The 12,881-nt window shown below is 42.2% G+C and overlaps 1 protein-coding gene across 2 annotated transcripts in view; it reads left to right on the top strand.

Moving 5' to 3' along the window:
• The first annotated feature begins 662 nt into the window (after positions 1–662).
• The window catches only part of SEC24B (SEC24 homolog B, COPII coat complex component), an 80,559-nt gene continuing 68,340 nt past the window's right edge, over positions 663–12,881 (top strand). For both annotated transcript variants that reach the window (XM_070791075.1, XM_070791074.1), the window contains exon 1: positions 663–986. In XM_070791075.1, coding sequence (XP_070647176.1) covers positions 860–986 — 127 coding nt within the window. In that variant the 5' untranslated portion in view covers positions 663–859. The remainder of the gene's footprint in view (positions 987–12,881) is intronic.

Below are 12,881 nucleotides of genomic sequence, written 5' to 3'. Positions count from 1 at the left end.
CACGAAGATACACGAAGCTGAGTTCTTGTTTTGGGTGCTACAGCTTCTCTTCTGAATACCAACAGGATGAGCCAACTCTTGGCAAAAATCTTGAGGAGGTTAAGTTTCTCTTTCAGTTTCTCTTACTCCATCTTCCCCTTTGCTCTTCCCGGTATGTAAGTCAGTGAGAAAAGTTCTCCGTTCTGACTGAGATTCTGTGTTTATCATAGACAAATGTTTCTTTTTCCTTTGCCTTGGATTATAAATGCCGAAGGACTGGGAGCTTGAATGCCTATTTCCTTTAGAATTTAATATTAAGGGGGAGAAACACCTCAAGATTAGAAAAACAAAGACAAACCCCGGGTTCCTCTTCGGAGGAAGGGTGAGTGGGGTCAGTCCGGCCAGACGTAGCCCTGGGCTCCGGATGTCACCCCGCACGCAGCGCTCGAACTCCCTCCCCACCGCCGTCCCGCGCGGGAGCCGCCCCCGCGCGCCTTCGATCCAGGTCCACCACTCTCGCCCGGGGAGGCCGCCTCCCCGAGCCCCGCCTCCGGCCTGGGTGCGCCAGGATCCGCCTGCAGGGGGCGCTGCGGCGAGCGCAGCCCGTGCCTGCGGGGAGCGACCCGGGGTGGGAGTCCCGCGGTTCCGGGCTTGGGGCGGCGGCAGGGCAGGGGCCGGGCGGGGTCCCGGTGCCCGCGGCGGCCCAGCTGGGCTGCGGGGTGGAGCGCGAGCATTCCAGCCGCGGTCCCGGGTGACTCCCTCGGTGACGCCGGCCGCGTTCTTTCCTCTTCCTCTCGCCTCTCCGGCCCCGCCTTCTCTTTTCCTCCGCCCACCCCACCGAAGCCGAGCTACCGCCGCCGCCGCCGCCAGCAGCGCCGTCATGTCGGCCCCCGCCGGGTCCCCTCATCCGGCCGCCAGCGCTCGCATACCGCCCAAGCTTGGCGGAGCCGCCGCCTCAGGAGCCGCCGCGCCGGCAGGCCCGGGCCCGGGGCCGCACCAGCAGAACGGTGAGGAGGGCGGCCCGGGCGGAGCGCGGGGCCTAGTGCCGGCGGGGCAGCCTGCGCGGCGCGATCGGGCGGGGAGGTAGGGCGGGCGGTGGGAGTTGGGGGCTGCCGGGCTGGGGGCGGGGGGCGCACGGCGAGAGCCTGACTGGGGACGGGGCGAGGGGGGACGGACGCCCCGGCGCGGGGCCGACCCGGGGCATCGGGGACTCGGGCTGCTTCTGGAGTGTGGCCCCGGGCCCTAAACCTCCGGGGCGAGTTGGGGCGTAGAAAAGGGGCAGCCCAGAGCCCACGTGAATCCCGGTTATCCCGCCCCGGGTGCGGGCGAGATGCCCCGAGCGACCCCTGTCGCGGAGAGACCCGGGGCCGCAGAGTGCGTGGTCCGGGGAAGGCTGCTTGTAGCCATGGAGCTGGGGAGGGTTGTGCCCTTCCTGTCTCGGGGAAAATTGCTCTGATTTTTGAGGCCCGGCGAGCACGCTGCCTGGAAGGAAACTTAAGTTAGAGCTCAAGTTTGTAGACAAAGGGTGTAAATAGGCAACACAAGTGTAACTGTAACCCTGACCCAGTTCGGCCTCGAGATCTGTCATTGCTGCTGCGGCTGCTACTCGAGCGTCTGGAGCTGGCTGGTCGTGTTTGAAAAGGAGCCGGTGTCAAATGGATTTAAACGAATACTTTTAGATCTGGGTGTTCCCCCCCGCCCCCCAGCTTCACTTTCAGAAACACAAAACGTGCCAGAGTTGGCCCCGTTTGAGGGAAGGCCTTCATACCGGCAGCAGGCAATGCAACGTGAAGGCCGCTTTCACACTAAGGTCGTGGGCTTTGGGGATGTAACAAGTCTCCGCTGAAAAATGATGCTTGCAGGATATCCATTCCCTCAGTTAGTGGATGGGGCCCGGGGAGAGGGGCCCTCTCTGTATAAACGATAATGTTTCAGATGAGAACTCTCGAAACTAATTGAATACTTTAGAAGAGTATGTCTGGTTCTCTGTTTGTATAAGAGAACAAAGTCTGGTGGTGCTCTTCAAATGATTGTTGGACTGACCTATTTTACCCAGTCTGCTAGTGAAAACTTACTGGACTTTATAAATCAGTTCAGCGAACATTTAATTTTTACAGCTGATGCTGTTCATGCTCGCAGTTTATCATTTATCCTGAGAACCAGAAGTTGAATTTTTTTTTTGTAAGTCAGACGTGATGGCTTAGTCTTCATAATCCTTTGGATCAGCCATAATTGTCAGTGTTACATGCACTACTTTCTCTGGTCATTGTTTACTGTATGGGTTTTGAATGTGAACAGTGTAGTACGTTTTGTTCTTCTGCCCTGAACCAACATGAAGATATTATTTGTGAGCAGTTTTCGTTCTTGTAAACTTAAACATAAATTCTTGTTTTTGTTTAGTTTTTGAAATAGCTTTGTGTGTGGAAGAACTGAAAGAAGAGATCCCCAGTCTTTTAGAATATTGTAAATCCATGTTTAATAGTGACCCGAGGATTGTGTCTTTTCTTGATTTCCTGAGTATGCATTATTGTCGTAGTGTACAATTTTTAAGGTGGCAGATATTTGCCTTAGTCTTAAAATTTTGTGAATACTCAAAAGAGTGGCAGGATATCAGTTGTAATCAAGATGTTAAATATGTAAAAGATCAGTTAATATATTTAGAAGCCAGATGTAGATATCTGATGCTTGATTTCTGCTGTTGGTAATCATTGCTTTCCTTTGATATAATTCATTTCAGCATTTGTTGCATGCTTGCAGTTGGGGACTTGAGATTAGCCTAAAAGATAAAACAAAATCCCTGCCTTTCTCCTAAATTGACATGTATTTTGGTGACATTCAAGTTGGTTATGACTTTGAGGGATTTGACAGATACAGGTAGGAGGGGAGGGAGGGCTGTTGCAGGAGCATGAACCAAAGTTGAAAAATTTAGGAACCAAGAGGCAAAAAGTGTGCTAGGTGAGAGGGAAAACCCAAGCGATTAAAGCTGAAGAGGATACTTAAAAGGGGCCAGATTACAGAAAGGTCTTGAGTGTTAAGGAATTTGGAAATGAAGATAAAGGACTAGAGTTAATTTTTGTTTGTTTTTGTGAAAATAAGTGGCTTAAGTAGATAAATAACAAGATCAAATCTGTTTTTGTTTTGCTTGTTCATCTCAGAGAAAAGTAACTTTTGTTTTTGGAATCCGAAGATAATGGTTAAGCAATCGTTTGGGTTTGTGATTGATTCTTCAGTCCTGTATAAACTAGTTTGCCTTTTTATATCTCTGTGGAATTCCAGACATGGTGAAAAAGAAATAGATCAGAAGTATGAGTTTGAAACATCACAGAAGACAGAGTTGTAAAATTGGATTGGTACCTAGCAATCACTTACTTTAGTGTTTATCAAACATTTTTAAAAACAGATTTCTTTTCCAAGAGGAGTTTGTAGAGCCCTGCTACAGACATCCGAAAAAAGCAGAGCTGTTGTGGTTAAAATTGAGGTGGAGGTCCAGGTGTTTTTGGAGTACAGTCTGTAAGACACCTAGTTCGATTCTCTAATTAAACAGATGAAATCAAGATCCAGAAAGGTTTGGGTGGGTGTTATTCACCAGTGCCTATATAAACTTCTTGAGGGTAGCTGCCTGTCTCCTTTCATTGCTATATTATTCAGTATTTTCGAGGCCTAGAACAAGTTATAGTTTCATTTGTTAAATGAAGTCTAATACAGTCTTTCTAGTTTTAAGTCCAGATCTCTTTCTATTAACAGACTCTAAGAAGTCTCTTACTAGACACTTTGACTTTCGAAAGGGTTAGGAGGCAGAAGCCCAGACTTCATTAATATTTTTCCTTGTTTTCTGTGTTTAACTGTTAACATACTTTTCCCCATTTATTCCTCCCTCCACCCCACATACACTTATTTGAAGATACAGTTTGATTTCTTTGAGTTTGTGACATATTTCTTTTTGAACTTCCTTCCTTGGAGTTACATTTCTGTACTTCAGTTTTTCACTGAGCAGCATATGGGCAGTTTAGAATCATTGTATTTTCATAGAAAGTATTAGTTGAATATTTTTCAGCTTACACTTTGCCTTTTGAGAGTCCTTCCAAAACAGAGTCCTCAAACAAAGAAAGACTGAGTGAATAATATCCTGGTAATTGCAGCATAACTCCGTTGTTGTTGTTTAGTTGCTAAGTCATGTCTAAATTCTTTTTTGGGTCTGTGGACTGTAGCCTGCCAAGCTCCTCCATCCATGGGATTCTGAAGGCAAGAATACTGGAGTGGGTTGCCATTTCCTTCTCCAGGGACTCTTCCCAACCCAGGGATCGCACCCACATCTCCTGCATTGGCAGGCGGATTCTTTACCTTGAGCCACCAGGGAACCTGGCATAACTCCATAATTTCTCCCCGTTGACTTAAATTGAAAGAGGTATTTTATAAGTGGTTTTTTTTTTCGTTTGTTTGTTTTGGTGGGGGTCACTCAGATTTATCAATAAAACTGCTTTCTGATTCTTTTAGGAAGCAAATGGTGCTCGTTTTCAAATGAAAATGTGTTTTCTTCCTACCTTGTGCCTTTCCCAAGAATGATACTATCGGCAGTTTTGTCATTTCATTGTCCATAATGCAAGAAAGATGAGATAGTAATGGGAATTATCAGACTTCATTTACTTGATTATTAGACTTCTTTACATAAACTGGAGAAGGTGATGGCACCCTACTCCAGTACTCTTGCCTAGAGAATCCCATGGACAGAGGAGCCTGGTGGGCTACAGTCCGCGCAGTCAGACATGATGGAGCGACTTTACTTTCACTTTTCACTTTCATGCATTGGAGAAGGAAATGGCAACGCACTCCAGTGTTCTTGCCTGGAGAATCCCAGGGACAGAGGAGCCTGGTGGGCTGCCGTCTATGGGGTCGCACAGAGTCGGACACGACTGAAGCGACTTAGCAGCAGCAGCATTACATAAACATACCTTTCACTCAGGAATACTGTTTGGTGGATTATAGGAAACTCTTCAACTTTGAGAGCACATGCAAAATTTAAAATGATACAAGTGTACATACAGATACTAGTGTATCTGAAGTGAGTTCTTTTTGATCAGAGCAGTGTCTTTGTCTCAAGTTTCTAGTCTTCCTTTATAGCCAACCAGAAGCATCTGGTCCTCTCATGAAGACAGTGCCATGCTATAATAGAACTTTCTGCATACATAATTTCCTCCTAAACTGATTAATAGATGTTTCAAGGATCTTCTAAAATACATACACAAGTGTCTGGTATCTGGATTGTTTTTACTTTTTTGTTGTTGTGTTGCTGTAGTTACTTTCATTGTATTTTCATTCCCACCCCACACCTCCCCCTCAATTTCTGAGATAATATGTGTAATAATTTTTGTGGATCATGTTCATTGCCACTGATCCCGGTATTTCAGCTAACTTCCATCTTTTTGATTCGTCTGTAAACCCTGAAGTATTAGATGCTAAAGACGTTGAAATAGAAGGGATTTTGAGCCAATCTTCAATGGACTTTCCTAGAAATGAGAGCATCTTCAGAGTTAACACTGTGTGTTAGAGCAGATCTTGTTATATTCAGCCCTGGGGAAGCCACTATTATTTCCAGTAGGTTAAGCATACTCAGACTTGCCAGAAAATGTAGGCTAGTGAAAAAGGTGTAGGCTCTGTTACAGCCCAGGGTTTTGTGGAGAAAATTACTTAACATCTCTGAGCTTCAGGGAATAATAATACCTTCCTCTTAGGGTTGTTGAGAAGATTACATTAAATGAGGTGCTGTTTTTTAAAGTACCTGGTGTTTAGTAAAATGAGATGCTTTGCAATTGAGGGGTTCCTTCATTTCATTTCCTTCAAAACACCAGGATATAAATTCTTCAGGCAGCAGAGACCATGTGAGTTTTCCTCATCGTATTTCCAGCAGCAGTATGCGATGGGCACTCAATGGAGTACGTGAACTTGGCTACTAACTTTCTTACACTGTCCAGCCCTCCCTGCAAAGAATCTGCTTTTGGAAGTTTTCCACCGATAGGCCACTACTTCAGCTAGCTGCTTTATGGGAAGAGGGGTTTTAAGTTTTATATGACTGCGTGCTGAAAGCTGCCAGGAAAAGGAATTGAGGAAAAGGGAGATGAAATAGGGAGGCAAGAGGGAGTAGTAAAATGCCTTGCCTAGACCATAGCCAAGTCCTAACTCACTGTTTTTCCTAGTGTTTCTGATAAATAGGTATTGTGAAATGGGTTTGGAACCTTCACTGACTCTCATCTTCACTGCTTCCAAACTGTGTGAAATGGTATGAATTAATAACCTTTCACGTCCTTGTTTGTTTGTAAAGTGAGGGTAGTGATACTTACAGGATTTTGTGAGAATTATATAAGATCATGGATAGAAAAGCAGAGAACCTTGCAGGTAGCAGGTTTTCAGCCAGGATTGGTTTTCTTTTGGCGCCTTCACTCTTAGCAGTCATTGTGATGGCATCCAAGAGGACACCTGAGGGAGTGGCAGGAGTAGTCTGCACTAGGTGCAGTGAGAGCTCATCTGAATGGCTCCAGACGCTGTCTGCCAGCCGTGACTGCTGTTAGCCTTCCATCAGGAAGAATAATCCAGGGTAATCAGATGTGATCCACACTCCCCATTTTTTAAATCACTAGGGTTTTAATTGCAGACTTTTTAGAGGTGTATGTGTCTGTATACATTTTATGCTCATTAAAAATGTATTTTAGCAATATTATTGATACTTTATATTCAAAATATTTAGTAATTAGTACTTAACATACTGACCACCCAGCCTTGACACTGGAGCAGAATTGTGTCAGACTGTAATGTGCCCGGCATTACTCCTTTAGTTGCTGGATCGTCAGTGGGTCTGGGGCAAGGGACCAGCATGGTGGGATGTAACAGGGAAGCAGGGTCAGGACTGTGACTGTTCACCAGCTGGCTCAGCAATGTTTTAATAAAGATGATTGTTAAAGTACATACAGGCTGAGTATTGAATTATTTCTTGGTAGTTCAGTGATGAATGAAATAAATTTTTAGTAATTAATTATTTTTCCAAATTAGTATGAATTGTATTTCAGTAGGACAGAGGAGCTTGTAGTTTGCTGACCTTGATGTTCTTTTGAAGATAATGAAAACTTTTTAATCTGCCTTTTTAAAAAAGTTGAAATTCTGAAATTCCTGGCAGTCCCATGGTTAGTACTGTGCACTTCCTCTGCAGGGGACGCAGGTTCCATCCCTGGTTGGGAAACTAAGATCCTGCATGTTGTGTGGCATGACCAAAAAATAAGAATAAATTTTTTAAAAATGTTAAAATTTTTTAAATTTCAGGAATTTGATTCAGGAATTCAATTTTTTCCTGAATTAATTCAGTCTTTTCAATTCAGGAAAAGATTAATGAAGCAAACATTTTTATATTCAAAATGTTGCTTCTCTATGGAATGAGGGGAATGAGGAAACATTTAAGAGCCTATGATTTTTTTTGGTATAGTGACTAGATGTTCCATAAAATACTTGCTGTGTAAATTTTGATTTTCATATCGAGTTTGCATAAAGCAGGAATAGAATCAGTTTTCCTTTGGTGAGAATCTGATCTCAGGAAGGAAATTATGTCACTGAGGCAGATCTATCCTTTGGGTAGATTTTTTGATAATTTTCTCTCAATAAGGATAGCAAGGGTGCTTATAGAAAATCAGAGGCTGTATCTCGCTTGTGTATGATAATATCGTCAGGCTGACCATCTAAAACCTTTGCAGCTGTGATTAGAGCTATGGAGATTATCTTGGATCTGGGTGGGCCTGATACACTTGCAACCATCCTTATTGGAAACTGGAGGAGTCAGCCTACAGAGAAAGTAGTAACAAGACCACAGGAGCAGAGGTTAGAATGATGTACTTTGAAGATGGAGGGAAGGGGCCACAAGCCAAGGAATGCAGGTGACCATTAGAAGCTGAACAAGGTAAGGAAATGGATTCTTTCCTCAGGCTTCAGAAAGAACCAGCTTTGCCCATGACACCTTGACATTAGCTCAGTGAAACTGATTTTGGACTTCTGACTTCCAAACTGTAAAGTAATAAATTTGTACTATTTTAAGCCACTAAATTTGTAGTAATTTATTACACTGTACTAGGAAACTCATACATCTAATGAGAAGGAAAAAAAGCGGCAATGTCAAAACACTTTAGATGCAGTGAAATGCAGTCGATTTTTACTTTCGTTTTGTTTCGAGTGTTCTTATACTTGAACTGCTAAAGAATAAAAAGTGTAGAATGGCAGAGAAAAAATATTCAGACTTGTAATTTGTTCTGGTAGTAGAGTATAAGTATTAAGTTTTGAATTCTTTTTCTTTATATATCATGCACATGCATGCATACTGTCGCTCAGTCTGTCTGACTCTTTGGGACCTCATGGGCCATAGCCCACCAGCCTCCTCTGTCCTTGAGATTTCCCAGGCAAGAATACTAGAGTGGGTTGCCATTTCCTTCTCCAGGGGACCAACAGGGAAGCCCTTAAATATCATGTAGTTGTGGATAATTGTGATGAGATAAATGCCTGATACAGAAATATTGATGATTATTTACTGGGCTTATTTTTTTTTCTTCAAAACACAGCAATGGAATCCATGAGCCAGTCACTATCCTAAGCCTTAAGGATATGATAAAGCGGAGAGCAAAGTAGGCCCAGGTTTTTGACTCACAGAGTGTACACTTAGTAACAGTCCCACGTGGAAAGCACTGTCGCAGAGGTCCAATATACTGCAATACAACATCAAGCGGGCAGCGACCTGTAGAATTACAGAATGTTTTCTAGAGGAAGAGCTGAGAGCTGAAGGATGAGTAAGAGTTGGTCAGGTGAAGTGGGTAGAAGGGAACCTCGAAGGCTCCGTAGAAGGAGGAGCCCGTGTGAACAGGCAGAAGTGAACAAGCATGACTTGAGAACTCTCTGTGCTAAGAGAGGGTGTGTGTGGAATAGAGATTTTCAGCCTTTTCACTCATGGCTACTTTAGTGCTAAAGTGTTTGGTGACATACTTGAAGGAGTTAAACTTAGAACACATGTATTTTAAAACAGCAGGTTCCAGGGAAAATATATTAACATAATCCCCTTCAGAGGTCTTTATAAAGCAACTTAATATTCTGCCCTAGTCAACCTCTTTGCTGGCCTTTTGACACAAAGCTGTAGCATGCAGCCTTACCTGATGTTGTGCTGTGGCTCCTTTGCTTTTCTTGCGGCAAGTTACACTTCTTTACCAGCTCAGCATTCTGTGTCACTTCATCATAACACTAGGCATTTCTAGTTGGAGCAGAGCTTTTGATACATTTTATTGATCCAAGTTGGGCAAACTCAGGTGAGGACTTGCAGTATATTAAGGTATGCCTTTAGGAAATCATTGTGAAAAGGAGGAGTAGTGAGCTGTGAGTGGCAGAGGTTTCCCCAGTGGCTCAGTGGTAAACAATCTGCTTGCCGATGCAGGAGACACGGGTTCAATCCCTGGTTGGGGAAGGAAATGGCAACCCCCTCCAGTATTCTTACCTGGGAAATCCCCAAAACAGAGGAGCCTGGCATGCTGTAGACCATGGGGTCACAGAGTCGGACATAACTTGGCAACTGAGCACAAGCACACACACAGCAGGGCAGGGGTCAGATCATAAAAAGTCTTTGCATTGGTTTTATCTTTGCTCCTGAAACAAATAACCACAAACTGGTGGCTTAAAACAACATGAATTCATCTTCTGTAGGTTAGAAGTCTAACTGGGCTAAAATCCAGGTGTCATTAGGGCTGCATTCACTTCCAGAGGCTCTAGGAGAGAACCCATTTCTTTTCCTTTTCCAGCTTCCAGAGGCTGTGCACATTCCTTGGCTCTTGGCCACTCTTTCCATCTTCAGAGCCAGCAACATTGCCTTTCTCAGAGGAGTCTTCTGTGATCACATCTCCTTCTGACTCTCTTCTGCCTCCCTTTTCCACTTATAAGGACTCTCATGATTATGTGGCGCTTACCTGGATTATATATTCCCTCTTTGAAAGTCCACTGACTTAACAGCCCTAATGCTATCTGTAATGTTACCACCCATGTAACCTAGCATTTTCACTGGTTCTAGGGATTAGGACACGAATGTGGGGTGAGGGAGGGATTATCCTGTCTCCCGCTATCTTACAGGCCATATTAGAGAATTTGAATTTATTCTTGATGGCAAGAGAAACCATTAGAAAGCTTTAAACAAGGAACTAACAATCTGCTATTCTTTTTCAAAGTTTTTTTTTTCCCCCCCTATTTTAGTACCTTGCCTTTCCTTAGAAATTTTAGAATCTTCTTGTTGGTATTTATTTGGAAAAAAAAAAAAAAAGCCTTCATGTGTTTTTGGGATTGTATTGAATCTGAAGATCAAAATTAAGATAACTTACATCTTAATGTCAAGCCTTCCTGTCCACAAAGATGATATATCATTCCATTTATTTAAGTCCTGAATTTCTTTTGTCAGTGTTTTGTAGTTTTCTACATATAGATTCTTCACATATTTCATTAGATTTGTATTTTCAGTACTACTTTTTGTGTGAGCTGTTGTAAATAGCATTTTGGCTTTAGAATCTGAATCCTGAATTTTTTAAAATAGTGATTGCTATTCTGGTTGCTATTACTACATAATAAATTACAACAGAACTTAGGGGTTAAACAACCATTATTCTCACAGCTTGTGTTGAGCTAAGAATTTGAACAGGGCACGGCAAAGATGGCTTTTCTCTGCTCTAGGACGTCTAGGGCCAGAGCTGGGAAGATGCAAAGGTTATTTTGATGGCTGGAGATTAGGATGACCTTGAAGGCTCATTTATTCACACATCTGGCACTTAGACTAGAATATATCAGACTTGTACTTCAAACCAGAGTGCCTAGCAGTGACCACTCTGTGTGTTTTTGGCATCCTTAGACCATGGCAGCTGTGGAGTAAATGGGCTTCTTATGGAGTTGCTTAGGGATCCACATGCAAATAATCCCATCAAACAATACAGGTGCTCAATTATCTATGACTGAGTCTGGGAATTTACACAGCTTTGCTTCTGCCATTCTTTATTGGTGGAAGCTGTTACAAGCCTGCTCAAATTCAGGAGGAGTAGACAGATCCTAGCCTTCAATCAGCAGAGTGTCAAAAGAGTTTGGTGACCATGCTTTAAAACTGCCACGGTTACTGAGGCAATTATCGGGAATATAAGTAAGTGAAAATGCTAATACTAGTGAAATTCCCATAATTTACAGAGTGTCTTTTTTTTTTTTTTCTTTTTTAAAGAGACTGGGTGCATTTGTGATCTTTGCCAGGCTTATTTTTTAGTTTATACAGAAGAAATATAACTTTAATATTCACAACCCCTGGGCTTCCCTGTTGGCTCAGAAGGTAAAAAATCTGCCTGCCATGTAGGAAACCCAAGTTTTATCCCTGGGTTGGGATGATCCCCTGGAGTAGGAAATGACAGTCCCCTCCAGTATTCCTCCCTGGAGAATCCCATGGACAGAGGAGCCTGGTGGGCTACAGTCCATGGGGTCTCAAAGAGTCAGACACGACTGAGCAACTAAGCATTCACTATTAATATACCCTAAGAAAAAGTTAAGAATTATCTAATACATTTTAAAGTTGAAGAAAATGCACAACTTGTTAGGTCACAGTAAGACAAAATTTTTAAAAATTATTTTCTTGTCCTAGCATTGTCTTTAAATTTAAACTGATCTTTATTTTTTTTTAGTGCAAGTTTAAAAAAATTGATTTTAAATATTCAAAAAATTATTTTACTTTGAAAGGAGTTAATTCAGATATTATTTTAGTTAAATTATACTAGAATTTTTGGGGGGGTACTCTTGGATCATTTAGATTTTGGTAAGGAATGGTATGCATTGACATATAATTAGCTATTCTTACCTTCGCACCCTCTTTCCAAAGTAAGTACCTTCCTTTTCCTTGATGGATGGAAAAGTAAGCAGACTTTTTTGGTGGGTAATTTACTTCTGATAAATGTTACCAGTTCCAACATTCCTGTTATTTTTAGAAGAATGGCATTTGAGTAGCTTGGACAAGATCATGGTTATTGTCCTGTTTTCAGAGATCATTTAGCATAGATAAGCCAAATCAAATCATAGAGTGAGTAGATATTTAAACAGATTTATCTGATCTCTTGATTAGTAAATGTGTACATTGTTGGGTTTTCTCAGGCTATAATGAAGAGTGGCAAAACCATTTTTTAAGATCTGTTTTAGTAAGAGGAGAAGAACATTTTACACTTTTTTTTTTAAGGCATGTTAATGAAAGATTTGTATTAAGACTTGTTTCCTTTTAAGTAAATTCTTGTAAGTGAACTATGATCATGTGAAATATCCTATAAGAAAAGTAAATTATATACCTAGTAAAATAGTGTTACCTGAGTTTTGGTTCCTTGTATACTTGGAATTACAGAAGTTTGGACTTTATTTTTTGTTTACAGCTTGATTGTCTGAGTTATCTTTGAAGAATGTATTTAAATGACTAAATGCTAAAGATTATTTAGTAGGAATTGAAAATAGAATAAGGATATTATTCATGTATCTTTTATGAGTACGTATTATCTATTTTATACATTATTATGGCAAGGAATACAGTGACACCTTCTTCTGTGTCAGTGAACTTGAAACAGCTTGAAATTTATATACGTATATCTTTGTGTGTGTGTGTATGTGTATGTGTGTGTGTGTGTGTGTATTTGATTATCCTTTCATTTGGGCTTCCCTGGTTGCTCAGACAGTAAAAAATCCACCTGCAATGTGAGAGACCTGGGTTTGAACCCTGGGTTCTGAAGATCCCCTGGAGAAGGGAACAGCTACCCACTCCAGTATCCTTGTCTGGAGAATTCCATGGAGAGAGAAGCCTGGCAGGCTACAGTCCACAGGGTCGCAAAGAGTCGGACATG

This window comes from Bos indicus, chromosome 6 (genome assembly GCF_029378745.1).
Source record: "Bos indicus isolate NIAB-ARS_2022 breed Sahiwal x Tharparkar chromosome 6, NIAB-ARS_B.indTharparkar_mat_pri_1.0, whole genome shotgun sequence".
Lineage (NCBI taxonomy): Eukaryota > Metazoa > Chordata > Mammalia > Artiodactyla > Bovidae > Bos > Bos indicus.
This window is presented reverse-complemented; position numbering and strand designations above follow the sequence as displayed.